The following is an 18,964-nucleotide window of genomic DNA, read 5'->3' on the forward strand; positions in this document are numbered from 1 at the left end:
TTTCAGCAGAGCTTCATAATTCACAGGACTGGATGATTATGGCTGTAAGAGTAATGACAAGTTTTGGATTTGAGAATACCACTGTTACAATCAGAATGGGGTCGGGGAGGTAAAGCGTACTGAAGAGCGAGAATGGGGGGCCGAGGAAATAGGGTGCCAGAGGAGGGGAGGGGACTGGGGTGTTTAGCATACCATTCTGTTGCCTAGTTTTATTAGGCTGTTGTTGGCTTTCAAAATTTAGTGAAGTTAGCCCAAAAAACATATTCATAATCAAGTCGGTTAGTGTACAAGTGCCCTGTGGAGCTTATATTATCCAATGTTCATAGTTACTGGTACTGTTTTAACTCATTGTCGGTCAGCGGCGCGACCTGTCATGTGCAAACTGTTGATCCAGCTGAAATAAATCTAGTCTTTGAGAAATTTTATTCTGATCTATAGTCGTCACAATTCACATAATAATGAATAATTTTCTAGACAACTTGGGAATCCCTGCTATAGGTCCTGCTATGGAGAGGGATATGGATAGGCCCCAAACTCTTAGTGAAGTAATCAATTCTATTTTGGTAATGCAGAGTGGCAAGGCCCCTGGACCAGATGGCTATAAAATCAAATTCTATTAAAAAAAAAAATCTCATCCAAGTTAGCACCTCTTTCACTTGAAATGTTTTACCACTCTCTGGATCAGGGAACCTTGCCACAGACCCTTACAGAAGCTAACATTATACTTTTACTAAAACATGATACGAACACAGCAGACTTCCTACTGGTCCATTTCACTCCCAAATGGAGGCGTTAAAATATTAGCTAAGCTATGAGATTGGACACTGCCATGGCAGACATACTTTTCTCAGATCAAACCGGGTTTATGAGGGATCGCCACTCTTTCTCTATAGGCAGGCTTATTGGTGGTGTTCACTCTCCTGCATTGGGGGAGACCACCAAGGTTGTGGCTCGGTTTGGGGCCCAAATTTACATCATGTGTACAACTGTTGTATACATCACCCACAGCAAGTGTAATCACTAACAGAACAAGGTCTAGTTCCCTTCTCTTTATCCAAAGGTACCTGACAGGGTTGTCCTCTCAACCTGCTCCTCTTCATTTTGGCTATTGAGCCACTTCCAATTATGCTTAAGATTTCACGGGGCTTTAAGGGAATTAATAGAAAATAGCTGGAACATTGACTGTCCTTATACGTGGACAACTTATTACGCTACATCTAGGACCCGGTATTATCCATCTCCGACATTGTGAGCTTGGTAAACAGCTTTGGCAAATTTTCAGAATATAAGTTGAACTTCCTAAAGAGTAAATGTTTCCAATTAATAACTCTGCACTCCAAATTACAGAAACTAACTTGCCCTTCCCTCTCTCTAGAACAGGATTCAAATATTTGGGAATCAATGTGACGCGTTCTTTTTTTTGATCTATTTGAAAAAATCTTCACCCCTCTGCTTATAATCTTAAACGCGAAGTGTCCAAAATGTATCCCTCACTGGCAAAGTAGCATGTATTAAAATGAACATCTTGCCAAGTTTTATGAATCTCTTTCAGAGTATTCCAGCTTTTCTCCCAAAATTATTGTTCAGATTTATTGATAAACAGCTGTCTTTGTTCATGAGGAGTAATAAACACCTCATAATCAGTAGGCATTTCCTTCAGAGACACAAGGGAGAGGGAGGTATGGCTCTACCTAACCTGTTGTATTATTACTGGGCAGAAAACTTACAAAAAGTAGTTGACTGGTGCCAATTAGAACTGAATGCATGTAAGCCATCATCATTCCATGCACTGTAAAAAAAAACTGTCATTTTTACGGTAAAATACTGGCAGCTGTGGTTGCCAGAATTTAACCGTAAAAATTACAGTCAGCTAATTTTTACAATTGCTGATTCTACAGTAATAAATTGTGTTTTATTTAACCTTTTACTGTAAAAATGACAGTTTTTACCATTGAAATTGATCAAGTTTTACCCTAAAATTTACATTTGAACAATATTACAAATACAGTTAAAGCCATGAAATATGAAAGTATTTTGCTGTAAAATTAAAAGTCTAAATTATTAAATATGAATATAAATTCCTGTATAATTACAGGGTTTTGTCTGTAATTTCAAAAAAAGTATACTTTTTAAAATACAGAGAAAACCCTGTAATTATACAGGAATTCAGTGTATTTGTAATATTGTTTTAATGTCAATTTTAGGGTAAAACTTGATCAATTTCAATGGTAAAAACTGTCATTTTTACAGTAAAAAGTTAAATAAAACACAATTTATTACTGTAGAATCAGCAACTGTAAAAATTAGCTGACTGTAATTTTTACGGTTAAATTCTGGCAACCACAGCTGCCAGTATTTTACCGTAAAAATTACAGTTTTTTTTTTTACAGTGTGTAATTTTTACGGTTAAATTCTGGCAACCACAGCTGCCAGTATTTTACCGTAAAAATGAAACTTTTTTTTACAGTGAATTGTGAAATTAAAAAGTGCAAATTTACTTTGTAAAATTATCAAATCGATTATAGCAGCTAAATAATGTGTTACCAGTGTAGTCTAATGGCAAAAACATGAAAAAGTATAAGTAAATTTTACATAAAATATCCAAAAACCAAACTTTATTGTATTTTTTCCATTTAATGAAAACTTTTTGGGCTGTACAAACTTCTCACAACTCTGTGCACACTGATTACAAAGAACTTGTAACACATCTTCCAAAAAGCAGCAAGCACTTACATTAGTGCAAAAGTTTGAAGAGATATGACACAACATTATCACTTCAATCCTGGTGCAGTGTTTCAAATGAATAATCCATATGGAATTGGAAATAAGAACTTTCTAACAAATGTGCTGGCCACCACTGTAACCTTTCTGAATTAGCTAAAACTGTTCACGTTTGTCAGGTTTTTTGACTTGTAAATCACCACATATTTATTAAGCCGTGACAGTGGTGCAGCATAAAATCTGTTTTATTGTCATCTGCTATCTACATATAGAAAAAAAAATGTCTAACATAAATTTGCAAGATTTAACATGAAGATGAAAGATGTGAAATCTTACATTGTAAACCTTAAATGCCAATAAAATGCAGTTTTCAACATACGGCAACATAACATTACACATCATATCACATGACTCACAAAGTATGGTCTAAGTCCACTCATGGTCTGCAAGGTCAGCGATGAGTGTGAGGACTCTTGGGTTGACTGCAAAGATCTTCCTCCTCTTGCTATGCTCAACTTTTGTTCCTCTCTCCGGATTAATTGAAAAGAAACACCTTGAAGAAAAGAAATTTTATTGCATTTAATGTTATGTTTATAAATGACTTAAGAGAACGATATCACGAGATCCAGCTTTGTGGTGGCTGGATTCAGTGGCAGAGCCAGAGGAATATTCAGTGACAGGCTTTTGTGCCTATCCTGCTTCACAAACAGACTGAAGAACTCTTCTGTGTCCATGGCCATAAAAAATATACAATTTAAACACTGCAAAGAAATGATAAAACATTTTCACAGTTTCTACTGGCATTATTTCTATCATGAATATTTAGATTTAGCAGTTTTTCCCCTCCATTTCAATTGTCTTTTGTATTTATTATATTTCAGTAACTAGTAACATTCTGATCTATAATGTGAAAACTTTTATCTTGCTGGTAAATATAGACACTGTGTAAGTAGAAGAATTACCTCTGGAGGAACTCCAGTGTTGACCGCAGTCCCACTGGGTAGTGTATATTAAAACAGTAGTAACTGCCAAACATCAGGCAGATGGCACAGGAGAAGGCAGTGATGTGGTCATTGATAATCTTCTGATCAATACTCAACATGAAGCAGTCCGCAGAGAAGCAAGAGGACCCTTTGAATAAAAAACATGAACAAATATATATCACAAAAAGCCCCTGTGTGAACCATTCAACTACTTTGTCAACTTGGTTCATACATACCACACACAATAAGGCAGGGTGTTGCTGGCACATCCTCCATCTCAACCTCTTCAGCAAGGCTGGTCTTCTCAACATAGTGGAACATTTGCTCTTCCTTCTCACCAAAAAAAGCAAGTAGAAGAAGAATCATCTCTGTACAACCACTGGATTGACCTTTATCACTTGCTAACTTGAAGAGAGACTCCAGAACTTGTTTTTCTTTCTGAGCAAAAACAGTTTTCAGGAAGTTGAGGATGCGCTCCCCCTTTTTGTCCAGATTGGTGAAGAAGGCTTCCATCAGACTGATGCCAGTAAGTTGCTGGAAGTGTTCTGCCATGCCAGTTTCATGGAACAAAAAAGGCCGTTCTTGGCATAGCTTCAGGATACTTGTACCTTTATTGATGTCCTTTTGTTGCGTGTAATAGGTGGACTTGATAAGTTCTTTCACATCTTCTGCAGCATATTTTTTGTCTTTGAACATCTTTTCATGTCTTCTTTTTTCTTAAGCTGACTCTCTACTGTCTCAGAAAGGGGCAAAAACTTTGGCGCCCAGTTGACACAGCCATACGTGTCTTGAACACTGGCTTTCTGCTCAGCAGGTATCTCATCAGTGTCATTATCTGATTCCGCCTTGCGTTTAGTTATCTTTGGTGTGTCTTGTCGTTTGACATTTTCAATTCTTGCCTGGAGTTGTTTTACCAGGGAATGATAACCAAGTCCAATAACGTCACCATCAATGACATCCTTAAGTGACTTTGGATACCTGCTCACCATCCTTTCTGCTATTTCAGTAGTGTTGCGTTTGGTAGGATTCTTGCAAATCAGCATCATTTCAGAGACAAAATCCTCACCATTTGTCTTCGAAGTCGTGCACTTGGCCTTTTCTGTCGTTCCAAAGTCTGTATCAGCTCTTCTGGAAGCTTCTGCCACGGTATCTGAAAACTGTCAACCCAGGTTGGCAAAACTGGGGAGCAGCTCAGGGAAGGCGATGAAGTATCAGCAGATGATGGTTGTGAAAGTGAGGCTGCAGACTGAGAGGACTGAACGGACTGTGGAGAGGAGGATGCCCCGCCTGAAGTTGAAGCCATTGAGTCTGGAAAGGAACAACACATGAAATTGAGAAACATTAAGTCTAAACTTTTTTGGTAAAGAAAAAAAGAATGTTTATCAAAAACAGATATACACAATATGCTTAAGTGTCAAAACTGCAATTATCTTAAAATATCTTATTGACTGGTCATATCAAATTAAGTTATACATAAATATATACAAGTACATGTACTTTTTACTGTTACAATTTTTCAACTTTTACAATGTACAAAAGTTACACAAGACTTTATCTCAAAATACTTACTATTTTGGGCCCATGCAGCAACCAGTCTTCTGGCCTGTATGGGCTTCAGCACAGGCAATAAGTCTCCTTCGGTGATATACTGGAAATCATCTGTGGTTGTAGTGCCCAGTTTTTCCAACACATCCTCTAAAGCAGCCAATATCTCATGAGAAAGACCAGGAAGCACTGCTCGAATGGCATCACGAATGTCCTTTTGTGTATCCATCATATCTGTTGAAATACAGAAAACTAAAAAAAGGTTGATCTCTGAACCTTAATATCAAGCCTTTACACTGCCAAAACACTATGCTTTAATGGTACAAACCGATTCCCATCTATTATGTAAGATGATAATGGCCACATGTCAATCAGTTTACTAATGTGTCTGCATTCTAATCTTGTTTCATCCTTTACAAAGTACATGTGGTAGTGTGGAAGAAATTCTCCACGATACACTCTCATCAGAAAATAAAGTGCAGATTCATTCTTCACCAAAGTAAGGATGATTTCACCAAACTCCAGTGACTCATCATTCCTACTGACTACAAATTGGCCCTTCTTATTCCATTATACTGCACATCTGTGGGAGTCATTGTATTTATTTCAGTGAACCCAAAATGAAGAACTGCACCTTTAACTTCCTCACTGTACAGTTCTAAATAAAATGGTGAGCCATCTTTTATTTGCAAGGTTGGGAGAGTCACTGTTCCAGCAGAAAGAAAGGCCTGTAACATTTGATGTCTCTCTGAAAGAGTCAAACACAGATTTTTGAAGTTCTTCAGTTGTCTGGCACATCTTTTGAAGTAACTATGTTTGCTCTCGAACCGCATGGTCCAGAGCCTGATGAGTGGACCAAATTTCAGAATCAGCCCTGGATAGTGCTGTAAATAATGATGTTTAGGTCTCAGTGCGTTATCTGGAAACAATACCTTCCTGGTTTCCAAATATTCCTGGATGAGAACATTCAAATATGCAACCTGAGGCTTGGAAATTTGCTGAGCACAAATCAGGTCAACAATATCCTTAAGCTGCAATGTTAACTGCCATATATCATCTTGTGAATCCTGCACCTTATCACCAATTAACAGAGGCAACAGTCTCAAGAAATTCCAGTTTTGTACTGCTTGTCCACTGAGTTTCAGTGCTTTTGGAGTGACAGCACAAGGTTTGGAACAAGCATCTGTTGCTTTGTATTTGAATTGTCTGATGCGCCTGTTCAAAATTGTGTATGTCAACCATTTCTTTTTGACAATCATGTATTTGAGATAAAGGGCAACAACATATGAGAGGACACCCTCGAAGATGGCATGGCCAAGACAAGGGGGCATGCCTGGTGAACAAACATTAAAGTTCTTTAAAGTATTAAACACTGACCTGAACTTTATCCCCTGTACTTCTGTCACATCCTCTCTTTCCAGCTGTTCAGTGGCAGATTGATACGTTTCTGGAGTCCGCTCCGGTCCAATGATAGCTGGATTTTTACTCTGAAATTCAGACCGAGTAATCAGACAATATCTGCAGAAGTACTGAGATGTACTGAAATTTTCAGTAAAACCCCCGATGCAGTGAGAGACCAAGTTGTCTCCAGCAATGCAGTACAGTGCTCCTTTCACAACTGATTCATCTGCCATAGTTATCCCATTCTCCTCTAGTATTTTCAAGTCGGTCAACAGTTCTGAAAAAACTCTGGAATGGCCAAATTCCTTGAAATCCTTCTCTCTACACAAGACCAACTGCATATGATCAGTATTTGATCGGACATGGGGCAGCATATTGAGTAGAGAAAAGTAAACAGCCAAGATCTTGTGCTTTTTTTTGCAGATCCCAATGGGTTCACAACTTCAAATGCATCTTGATAGAGAACCAGCTTGAGACAATTTGGTTTTTTTTGAAAAAAATACGTTGGACATAAACACCTTACCATCGTCACAGTCAGAGAGAACATCAGCTTTTGAGACGCCATGAGCCATCATTAGGCCCTGCCAATATTTGTAATCTAACATACCTTTTAACGTATTTAGCACAGGAACATAGTATGCAAATCTATCTTTTCTGTCCTCATCTTTGCTCAACAACACTTTTTTGGGTTCCCCATACTTTAACATGTCTTTAAAACACTGGGCTGAGAACAAGTCCGACTGTTTTACTGTGTCACAGATTTTTGCAATGTCTTCATCTGCAAATGACATTTCTTTAAGAAGCAAGTTCAATCTATTTAAAGAGTATGTCTGTCCCAATTCATGTATATTTTGCATCTCTTCTACAATGTTTTGAATGGTAGATGATGGAAGAAGATAGTAGTAGAACATACATACATTTCTAAGATACAAGTCACTGAAATTTGGTCCATCTATGACTGTGTCTTCTGCATCTGGTACACTGGAATCTTTTTTGGTAGCACTTGAAGCATTCTGAGTATCTTCATTACTTGTTTCACAAATCACATTTTCAAAATAATTTTTATGTTTCCTGGAGATGTGAGAAGTAAAGGAAGATTTTACACGAAACACAGAGGTGCACCCTTTCACAGGGCAAGTTACTTGGCGCCCCTCTACTATATGCTCCTTCAAGTGAACAACCATAGCTTTTATCCCTTCACACTGCCATTTACAAAGTGGAACTGTACATTTTAATTTCGTTACACTTGTGTCCAGAGCAACTGTTGGCATGCTATTATGATGACGATAGAAGTGTGCTTTTAATGCTGCATAACCAGAACACACCTGCTTGCAACCGGCCGCAACACACTTGAACTTACGCCTCGGTTCGTTGCGATGCAGTTTGCAATGGAGAACAAAGGCTTTAACAGATTTAACTGGTTCTGCACACAGGTTGCATGAATACATCTTAAATATATTACTTCGATGGATAGCTTACAGCAATGGCGATACAAAACAGATGTTAGCAATAGCTTTGTAGAGAGGCTAACTTTCCACAACGTTTTTTTTTTCTTCGTTTCCCTTGAAATGTCTTTTCAACCAACCGAATGCAATTCAAACTATTTGTTTTCTGAAATTCTACGAAATATTTCCTTACCTGGGAAAGAGAGCCGATCAGATGGAGAAGGTTGGATGATGAAGTCTCTGCACAATCTGAGCGGAAGCTGGACAAAAACGCCAATCACCGAGAGCAACGGGTCCTCAAATGCAGCGCGCTGATTGGTCCGTTCAAATCGACCGCTTCCAAAGTACCGCCAGAGCTCCACTGCGCCTGTCCGCGCGGACCAGGTGCAGGGGGCCCTGTTGGCCCATTAAGACTGACTCCATGAAAAGTTAAACTTTTTGAATGGGATTTTTAATTAGATTTTCGATTATTACAATTTTTAGAAAGGGTCTGTATATTTTTCCCCATAACCAATACTCTTTACAGTTGAAGGCATAATTTCTTAACCTTCCTATGGTGTTAGGGTCCCTATGGACCCGTTTTGAGTTTTAGCATGCATAAAAGTATTTCATACATTTGTTTTTTGCGTTGAAACAAAATAAAAAAATTTTTTTTTTTACTAAATTATAAAGTGCTCTGGTGAAAAAAATTACTTTTGTGGTGTACGTGTCATTTTTGACCCGGTTAAAATTTTTGATTATAAACAAAAAAATTACCAAAAATTAAATCATAAACACACAATCAACAAACAGACTCTTGCTCCAACCACTTGAGCTTCATTTAGGGGCTTTTCTCTTTGCCTTTTTGTGAGAACAAACAAAGGGAGACATATCCAGGCATGTCAAGCCATTTGAGTGTTGAGGTGGTGACTTGCAGTGTACACATCTCCAATTCATAGGATGCAACAATGAGGAGAAAATTCACTGTAAATGAAGCTTTGGATCACATCTTTGCTGCAAATGAGGCAGAGGACACAGGATTTGAGCGATGGAGATGAGCAGGCCTCTGAGAACGAAGATGATGTGGAGTACCAATTGGAAGAAACAGACACAACTGATAAGTCTGAAGAGGAGGTCACTGGTGCTGAAGCTGCTCCTGCAACACTTGGAAAGACATTGAGGAGACATACCTGGATGCCTACATTGCTGTTCTCCTCCTTGCTGGGCTTTACAGATCCAGCAATGAGGCAACTGAGAGTCTCTGGGATGCATCAATGGGCAGAAATATTTTCCGGGCAACAATGTCTCTTTGGACCTTTCAGATAATCTCAAGAGTCCTCAGATTTGACAATCGAGCAAAATATGACAAACTTGCTCCCATCAGTGATGATTAGGAGAGATGGGTGCAACTCCTTCCACTGATGTTCAACCCAAAGTACTATTGTGTGGAAAATAAAGACTTGTTTTTGCCCGGTTCTTGAAGTAAATATATACGTGTCCAAAATGACCCGAAACACCTAAGATGTTACTATATTTGATAATATTAAAATTAAAATCTTTTTTTTTGTTGAACATTTAAGAAATATGTTTTAATATCTCTCAGTTACACTCAGGTAACAGAACAACTGATTATTTTGTTGCCTTCTTCTCTTAAGGTTCATTTCACATTGAAAACGAGGGGTATGCTGTTGAAACAAAGGCCCAGGGGGTCACAAAAAAATATTAAAACCAATCTTTTTATGGATAAGGGAGCCCAACGAGCTAAACAAGAGTTAAGAAAAACATTGGATGATAAAAGATTGTTTTTAGGGTATTTTATGCCTGATTTCATACACGGGTCCAAAATGACCCGCTAACACCACAGATGGCAACAGAAAGCTAATACCAGAGGAAGGTTAAGAGAAGGTATGCAAGAAATGTGCAGCATATTTCTGTTATCCCCAGGAGCATATGTAAATTTATAAGAATAAAACCCCAAAATTACAGCATTGACTCTTCAAATCCTTGCAGCATATTTCTGTAATTGCCACAAAAGCATGCCCATTTAACAGTTACCAACTGTATTAATCATGAGAATTAAATACAAGATTACAGCACTACTACAATTTTTTTTTTCATTTCCACAACATTATGCATATTTACACTTTTCAACTGTATACTTTAGATTACTTAAATGTAAAAATTACAATATACACTGCTAGAAAAATTATTGTATATTTTTGTAATTTCCACAGCAGTATGCATATTGAACAGTTTCTAACTGTATAAATTATCATTATTGAATGCAAAAACTACGGTATACATTGCTAGAAAAATTACAGTATGTTTCTGTAATTATCACAACAGTATGCATTTTTAACAGCTACTAACTGTATCATTTACAAAAGAAAATTGCAAAACTACAGTATGTACTACTAGAAAAATTACGGAATTTTACTGTTAAAAGTATTACAAGATTTATTTTACAGCAGTGCAATGTAAAATTTATTTTAAAAAACTGTAAAATTTACATATTTTGTTAATTATCTCATTTACGGCAATTACTTGTTAAATAAACAGTATTAAACTGATTTCCAATTTACGGTATTAAATTTTCGTTTTTTACTTTCTTTAACTGTAAAATCTACGGATATTTTTTACAGTGTGCATTAGTCACCTCAAAGCTTCCCCCTTTCCAAAGCAACATTCTTCATGCCCAGTTGTAATCTCCACCCTACAAATATGGTCTCAATTTAGACAACACTTCAATATGACAATTTCTCTATCTACAGTCCCATATGTGACAACCATGTTTTCCTGCCAACAATATTAGATCCTGTCTTTGCCCAATTGCAGAGAGCAGGCTTAAGTAGTGACCTTTATATAGATGGCATTTTCGCTCCTTAAGTTAAAGAAGATAAAATTTTGAGTTAGAGGTTCGATCTAAAAATTTTGTAAAATTTGGACCCCTCTATTATTTTACTTTGAGAGTAAAATAATAGACTAAAAAAAACTTATTTTTATTCCAAAAAATAAGTTTTTGGAAATCAAAAACTTATTTTACTTTGAGAGACTGGATGCCCTCCCTCAAGCCTGAGGGTTGCACATGAGCTGGCTCTGCTGTGTGTGTGCCTGCTCCCCAGGCCCGGCGGCCGTGTTGGCTCCCTGTGGTTCTGGTCATTGACAGTGATTATCAACCTGTGTAGTTTTAAATACCCATGTCCTGACTCGGTTTGTGTACCCTTGCTTGTGGGGACACTGTTCACACAAGTTGTTTGCATGTATGTTTGTATGTTGTACTGTCTTGGTCTCCTGTTAGAGTGCTGGGGGGTCGGACAGACGGTCCCTCCCTCCCTCCCTCCCTTACTGCAAGAAAGGGGAGGAAGTCTCACTGTTCACTACACTCCCCAAACCCCCCATATATGCCATTTAATTTATATAATCATGAGTAATTTATGATATTATGATCATAAGTTATATGATTATATAAATGAAGTCTTTGGATTGATATATCCAAAGACACAACATTACTATGAGTAATGTGTCTAACAGAGGACTCCTCTGGTCATTATCTTTTATTAAAGCCTCATTGATGTTGAAGCACTGATATACAAACTTCTAGTTATATACAAACTTCTAGTTTGTATATCAGATGCTGTCCAAGTGTGTGTGATGTTGTCCATTTTGGGATTCCATTTGGAGACTCCAAATGGCACACTAGGGCAACATCTGTACATCCTCAAAAATATGTCCAAAATGACATTTCTGTTTCGTGCTGTTTTGATCAGTCTAGAAATCCACAAGCAGAATACTTTATTCTACAGATTCGTTGTACTTTCAAGTCCATACATTAAACACTCAATGTGCATTTACAAGAAATAAAAATGAAAGATCTGGGTGAAGCTAAATTTAAATTATTTTGTGTTACAAAAAATTATAATAGCTACAAACTACTTGCAGTTCAAATATTTTTGACTGCAAAAATAGAAAATTTCACTTGTCATCTTCATAAAGAGACCAAGCTTTTGCATGTACTCCAAATTGTTCAAGATCAGCAGCTGATTTAATTTGGATATGCCTTTTCAGGTGTTTCAGGTGATTTAGGAGGCAAGGATCAAGGGGTTTTAAAGAAGTGAAAAGGAGTAAGATATTTAATTCACTCTAACATTGATTTAATAAACAAGTAATATATGACATGAAAACAATATTGTCAGTATTTTTTTGCCTTTCATATACACCTATAAAACTATTTCATGCAGAGTTGAGCACACAGTAGAACTTGACTGGTACAAATGGAGACCACTGATCAATAGAATCTGGAAATCAAAAACTCAGACATGAATAAAACAGTAAATTTAATCAGAAAGAAGATGCCAAGTACACACATTAGATCAGAGGTGTCCAACATTTTTGAGACCAAGGGCTACTTTTTCTCTTACCAGGTGGCTGAGAGTTACCACACGACACAAACATATAAAATATGTGTAACATGTCAGAATCCATAAAAAAGTCTCTAACAAGTGGTTGGCCATTTTGGATCAAAGACATAATTTTGTCTCTTTTACATATGTATCTGAGCGAACTCATTCCAAATCTTTTGACATGCAGACTTCAGAATCAGTCATCACATTTTTGAGGCATTGAAGAGGAAAAGTTATGAAAAGCTTTTGGCTGCATCAAAGCATCTAGTCAAGCATCAAGATCTGACCATTTGCCATAAAACATCGAGGTGGAATAACGTCCTCAGACAATCTCCCAGCTGCATCACACTTTCTGTGTGACAACAGATCAGCACTAGTCAACCTGTGACACCACCTTAGCCACACTGTCTTTGAAATGGATGCCACCTGTTTTGCTGCCGGGTGTCTTACTTTTACTCTTTGATTGAGGTAAATTTTTGGAGGTATTTAGCTGTGGCTCCTTTCCTTGTGGCCTCATCGAGGTTGCCATTTGCTTGTGGTATACCTAGGTACTTGTAACTGTCCTCTATGTCTGCTATTGTTCCTTCTGGGAGTGAGACCCCTTCTGTGTGGATGACCTTCCCGCTCTTTGTGATCAGCCGACCACACTTCTCTAGTCCGAATGACATCCCAGTGTCCGTGCTGTAGATCCTGGTGGTGTGGATCAGTGAGTCTATGTCTCGCTCACTCTTGGGATACAGCTTGATGTCATCCATGTAGAGGAGGTGACTGATGTTGGCCTCATTTTTCAGTCGGTATCCGTAGCCGGTCTTGTTGATAATTTGGCTGAGGGGGTTCAGGCCTATGCAGAACAGTAGCGGGGACAGAGCATCTCCTTGGTATATGCCACATTTGATGGACACTTGTGCAAGTGGTTTGCAGTTGGCTTCAAGGGTGGTTTTCCACAGCCTCATCAAGTTTGCAATGAAGGCTCTCAGAATCCTGTTGATGTTATACATCTCTAAGCATTCAATGATCCAAGTATGCGGCATTGAGTCATAGGCTTTCTTGTAATCAATCCAAGCCATGCACAGGCCCTGTATGTGTGTGTGTGTATATAGTTATGGGAATACTTTCTGGGTACACTGTATAATGTGCATTGTATAATGTTGAATGCTGTGCATTGATTTCATTTGACTGCTTCTAGAGCTTAGTCCTCCTTTTGTTATAATATTGTGATACTTTATAATGTTTGCAGGTGGCCAGACGTGTACTTGGGACTCTCCACCATGGGTCAGAACATGTCAGTTTCAAGCCTGCAGAGGGCTCTCAAGCAAGCTTTGGGAACTAGAACTTTTAACACCATCTCCAGAAGAGCACCTGGCCTTCATCAACCAGTCATCACAGCAGAGCTCATGGTTCATCCAGGTTACCCAAGTCATCCTGATGAAGGTGGCTGTGGGGAGGGCCCAGATGACTTCTCCCAGTCTGCTGAAAGAGAACATGAGCTCAGTATGCTCAGAAGCCCATCTGTCCTGGAGCTTTACTGCCAGGAGGGAGTTCAACTCTGTGGTTTTAGAGACCTTTGACAACTGTTGTCATGGAGTAGTACAGTTTTACACTTGTGGATAAAGTTTAATTACAAGAACTTCAAATCCCGTACGATGTGGAAGAGTTTGTTTACTAAAATAGCTCAGGTAACCAGAGGGAATTTCTTAAATAATTTTGTTTGGACAAAATCTAATTACTTTTAAATATGTAAAGGAAAGGATAACTTAGGAAGTTAAACTAGATGAATACAGTCTAAAAGGTCAGGTTCTACAATTATTTTCAATGCTTCCTTATTTATGATGGAAGCATTGAAAAGGTAGCTCCCATCTGAATTAAACTTTCTTTGTCATAACTTATCACAAGCTTATCACATACACATGATCAATTGGTGACATCAACTCATCCCCCTTTAACCTTGCAGAAAGTTGGCTTTTTTCATACTTTTCCCCCCCTTTTGCTCTATGATTAATACAGATGGAAAAATGTACTTAATGACAAAGAAAATGTTGGTAAATCCTCCTCTCAACATGAGCTGCTGGCTGGAGCATGTGGGCATGGCTGAATGGCGAATTCCAGTCTCGCCGTTCGCATACATTTGACTCTAAATCACACATGCATCATCTGATTTGCACCAAACATGATTTACCTTTAACTTCTAATGAGCCCAGTTGCCTTAAATTGTAATTTGACTCCACTGCTCCCAGTAGATTATTTCAACAGCTATACCTCCTTTTATACATCAACCAATCTGCATCGGATTTTTAGTGCGTCATCAGTGCTCAACACATTGACTTACATATCTCAGAGATAGTGTTGTCAGGTGGGGGGACAAAATTTTTTTATAAAATATATATTTTTGAATTTAGTGTATCCATCAGTTTCCTTTGTAAATTTTGTGATTTTCTAATAGAGGTTTTTAATACTTTGCAGTAAAATACAGTCAGTACCACCACCAAGTTTACTTAGTAACAGTAAAAGGAAAGGCAAACAGAAAAAAAGACACCTGGAGGATTCGGACAGCAAAAAGCAGCGCACCTGGACCAATTCTCACCTGGATGAGCATGACAACCAGAAAGCTAAATGAACAACCCAAAAAATAATTTGAGTCATCTAGATAGTTGTGTACGATGCTGGTTTTGCTATCGCTGTTGAAAAGCTGCCATGCGCTACTGAGGAATAATATTTCAGACATAGTGATGCTCAACCTCCACGTGGCAGTGAACTCTCACCAAATGTCTGCGTAAAGCTGCAGCATGTAATTAACAAAAAAAAAAGATTTTACATGTATTAAAACGTTTGCTATGACGTAATATAAGATAATCATTAAACAAATCATAAATCTCTTCTCCCTCCTCCTGGCATACTGCAGTGGTTTTTGAAGTTGTGCCGGATTCTTGAATCTTCTCGATTTGATAAATTTAATCCACCATCATCTCTTTGGCTGGTGCCCTTTCATCAGATTTCCATTGATATTCCTGGACACAGCTCTCTGAACAGCCAGCATCTTTAGCTACGAACTTTTGTGGCTTACCCTTCCTATGGAGGGTATCAAGTGGTGCTTTGAGTTTAGTAGATGAATAGTGTGTCACACTCAATTTGCAACATTAATGCCCTGTAAAATTTGGGCTGGTTTCTGCAGAGTATTCTAATTTTTTGAATTCCTGCTTTTGTGGACTTAATGAGCTGGACAGGCATGTGCTTTAGCACCTGCCCCTTTTATTTTTGATGCCCCTAGTGCCCTTTTTCAGGTTGTTTTTTCAAAAAAAAAAAAAAAAAAAAATCAATTTTTTTTATTATTTTTAAAAATCTGTGTCAGGAGGCCTGCTTGTGCCCCTCAGCAATAATATTTAGCTAAGTATAATAATTTAGCAAAAATAAACTATTTTGCTAAGTAGTTTATTTAGCAAAATAAACTACTTTATTTCTTAGTCATTGTTAGACTGAGTTTCTGCCTCCATGTTGTTCAAACTCCGGGTCCATGGTGAAGAGGAGGGGCGCTGATCTGTGCCTCTATCATATTATGGGCAAGAATATGTTTTATACACTGGTTTGTAAATAAAAACATAGGTCTGATGTTGACTTAAAAAAAACTCTATTTATATTTTCATAATTGTCTTCGCAATATGACACAGAAATGCCTCTAAACAAAGAAATGCTAACTACTCTGCTAAATGCCCGGTTCTACAGGCAGTCTGGGTCGGTCAAACTGACAGATATAAGAAGGTCTGTCTTTATCTCAGACATCCTGACATTAGACACGGTACTACGTCTGTCACCACGAGTCGCGACGCAGCTCAAAACCCTGGTACCATCTGGTACGAGTCACCAGATTGGTACCATCTGCGTTGCGACTCGTGGTGATGAGTCACCTGATGGTACCAGGTGGTGAGGAGTCACCAGATGATACCAGGTGGTGAGGAGTTACCAGGTGGTACCAGGTGGTGAGGAGTCACCAGATGGTACCAGGTGGTGAGGAGTCACCAGATGGTACAAGGTGGTGAGGAGTCACCAGATGGTACCAGGTGGTGAGGAGTCACCAGATGGTACCAGGTGGTGAGGAGTCACTAGATGGTACCAGGTGGTGAGGAGTCACCAGATGGTACAAGGTGGTGAGGAGTCACCAGATGGTACCAGGTGGTGAGGAGTCACTAGATGGTACCAGGTGGTGAGGAGTCACCAGATGGTACCAGGTGGTGAGGAGTCACCAGATGGTACCAGGTGGTGAGGAGTTACCAGATGGTACCGGGTGGTGAGGAGTCACCAGATGGTACAAGGTGGTGAGGAGTCACCAGATGGTACCAGGTGGTGAGGAGTCACTAGATGGTACCAGGTGGTGAGGAGTCACCAGATGGTACAAGGTGGTGAGGAGTCACCAGATGGTACCAGGTGGTGAGGAGTCACCAGATGGTACCAGGTGGTGAGGAGTCACCAGATGGTACCAGGTGGTGAGGAGTTACCAGATGGTACCGGGTGGTGAGGAGTCACCAGATGGTACCAGGTGGTACCAGGTTCGCTCGGCTTCTCCTCAACCTTTCTACCAGGTGGGTTAAAGCCGCCTGGTAGAAACTGTTGACAGGATCTGGGATGGAGGTGAGCGACTATAAATACAATAGAAGTTACTGCAGACCCTCAAGTGTTAAAGGGAAATTCGGTCTAGAGCTTTTAGAGTTCATAAATAAACATCAGAAAAAATATCGATAAGGTGAAACCTGTGAGAGGGAGACCAGGTTTATTGGCCAAATTTAAAATCAGTCACTGATTATTGGTTACTTGCTGTGATGTATTTGTGAACAAATCCAATTCAAACACAAAGATTACACCATATTGTAGCCATGGTAACACAACAATTCAAATTATCAAGATGATTCTTTAAATGTTTACAAAGTAAACTTCCTAATTAAATCCTAAATGTACTGTTTTCCCTCAGCTGAATGCACTAAATAAAATTTTGTGACATTGTCATTCTCTATAAATGATGCTACATGTTTAGATCTATGGTCTGTGTTACAATTCAATCATTTCTAGGGGCCCTAGCAACAGCTGCTGAGTTTTCTTTGGCTTGATATCCCATTAATTCTAGATCTCAGAGGTGCTAACATCAAAAATTATGTAAACGCCTTTGAGTTTTTTTGATTTATAAATCAGTCTGTACAGTGTTTGCAAGGCGCGTAAATCCCATCTCATTCTTGAAGGGGTGCCTGTCCACAGGAAAATCTTAGTGATTTTGGGGAGGGTTGCCAAAGTTACTGTTAAATGTAACGTAAAATGTGGTTTAATTTTTTTATTGTGTTCAAGATGCACCACTAAAAATGAGTGGTATGTAGCAATGCGTATCAAACATGTTTTTCTCAGTAAACAACCTGTTGAGACCGTAGAAGATGCAAATGTCGATTAAATGAGTTTGGTTCAGTGTCCCTGATCTTGTCTCTGCTACAGCTTTACAAAAATTTAAGGTTCTGACTAAAAACAAGTTTTCATGGGTGACTCCACTTAATAAAATTCCTCATAAATATTGATTTATTGCAGTTGCTCTTAATACAAGTTATGTGTTATTTAAATTATAACTCAAGTTGCTTTACTTTTTTTTATTTTTCCATGTCTTGGATGGATGAGAACCTATAAATATGTAGAAATTGAATATCTGGGTGTATCATTAACTTAAGGCTCAGCACTAGAGTTTTCTTGAAAAGTACTCAAGATTTTATTTTGTGGTTTTAAAGCCTCTATATTGAAGATGATAAGAAATAAAGACTTGCTTTATTATTATTTACCGTCAACTGCTCTGCAATAGCCCCTCTGCTCTGGGCTCCCATACAGAGCTGTCAGCTACTGGTAACACTCAAGCTTTCACTCTACTTATTAAAGTACGAGAATTAAATATAATTGAAATATTGGCTACCTTCGACAGAAAAGAGAGAAGTTTACGAAAGCAACGTACCCAGTTTAGCTAGTTTAGATTTAAGTCATAATGAGGCAGTTTATTATGATTCAGCCAAACTAATGAAATAACTGCAGTCTGATTTTTATTGTTAATGTGTTTCTTCCTATTGAGCAGTGAAGGTAAATAAAAGGTGTTCCATGTCTTTTGCTTTAAGTATTTACTTACTGGAGGGTTTTTTTGTTTGTTTGTACTGCAGAGTCATAGCTAACAGCTAGCTTAATTCTAGATTTCTCCAACATTGGGGAGGGGCTGTTCTGACTATCAGTGCTACCTCATCAGATTTTCCTACCGTAGCACGGATAGATAGCTAAGTATCTGTTGGTGATGTGTCCAAAACTGCTACTTCATATTTACAAATGAAAAACCACAGCGGATTGTGTTAATGTTGAATACATTGGATGACATTATTTGAGTGACAGAACTGAAGTGGAAGCTAAAGAGTTATGCTTAGCATTGGAACAATTATATACATGACAAAACCACAAGAAGATCACTACCTTTATCTGAATATTCTACCCA

At 38.3% G+C, this 18,964-nt stretch overlaps 2 protein-coding genes across 3 annotated transcripts in view; one reads left to right on the top strand and one right to left on the bottom strand.

The window, feature by feature from the left end:
* Nucleotides 1-18,587, top strand: part of ydjc (YdjC chitooligosaccharide deacetylase homolog) — a 30,553-nt gene extending 11,966 nt beyond the window's left edge. For both annotated transcript variants that reach the window (XM_055024931.1, XM_055024930.1), the window contains one exon: nucleotides 13,712-18,587. In XM_055024931.1, coding sequence (XP_054880906.1) covers nucleotides 13,712-14,085 — 374 coding nt within the window. In that variant the 3' untranslated portion in view covers nucleotides 14,086-18,587. The remainder of the gene's footprint in view (nucleotides 1-13,711) is intronic.
* Nucleotides 2,544-4,304, bottom strand: LOC129355385 (uncharacterized). Its single transcript, XM_055024934.1, has 3 exons — nucleotides 3,941-4,304; nucleotides 3,684-3,852; nucleotides 2,544-3,274 (listed from the first exon to the last, which is right to left on the bottom strand). Exons 1-3 carry the CDS (start codon nucleotides 4,254-4,256, stop codon nucleotides 3,148-3,150), a joined length of 612 nt encoding a protein of 203 aa, XP_054880909.1. The 5' UTR covers nucleotides 4,257-4,304; the 3' UTR covers nucleotides 2,544-3,147.
* Nucleotides 18,588-18,964: the final 377 nt, after the last annotated feature.

The sequence above is a fragment of the Poeciliopsis prolifica genome, unplaced genomic scaffold (genome assembly GCF_027474105.1).
Source record: "Poeciliopsis prolifica strain line A6 unplaced genomic scaffold, Auburn_PproV2 SCAFFOLD133, whole genome shotgun sequence".
NCBI classification, from domain to species: domain Eukaryota; kingdom Metazoa; phylum Chordata; class Actinopteri; order Cyprinodontiformes; family Poeciliidae; genus Poeciliopsis; species Poeciliopsis prolifica.

Bases quoted from the DNA above. Each gene is read 5' to 3' on its own strand.
- LOC129355385 (XM_055024934.1), bottom strand. From the start codon at position 4,256: ATGGCAGAACACTTCCAGCAACTTACTGGCATCAGTCTGATGGAAGCC. The intron at 3,853-3,940 runs GTATGTATGAAC...TTTTATTCAAAG, and splicing joins ACCCTGCCTTATTGTGTGTG to GGTCCTCTTGCTTCTCTGCG. The intron at 3,275-3,683 runs GTAATTCTTCTA...CTTTTCTTCAAG, and splicing joins ACACTGGAGTTCCTCCAGAG to GTGTTTCTTTTCAATTAATC.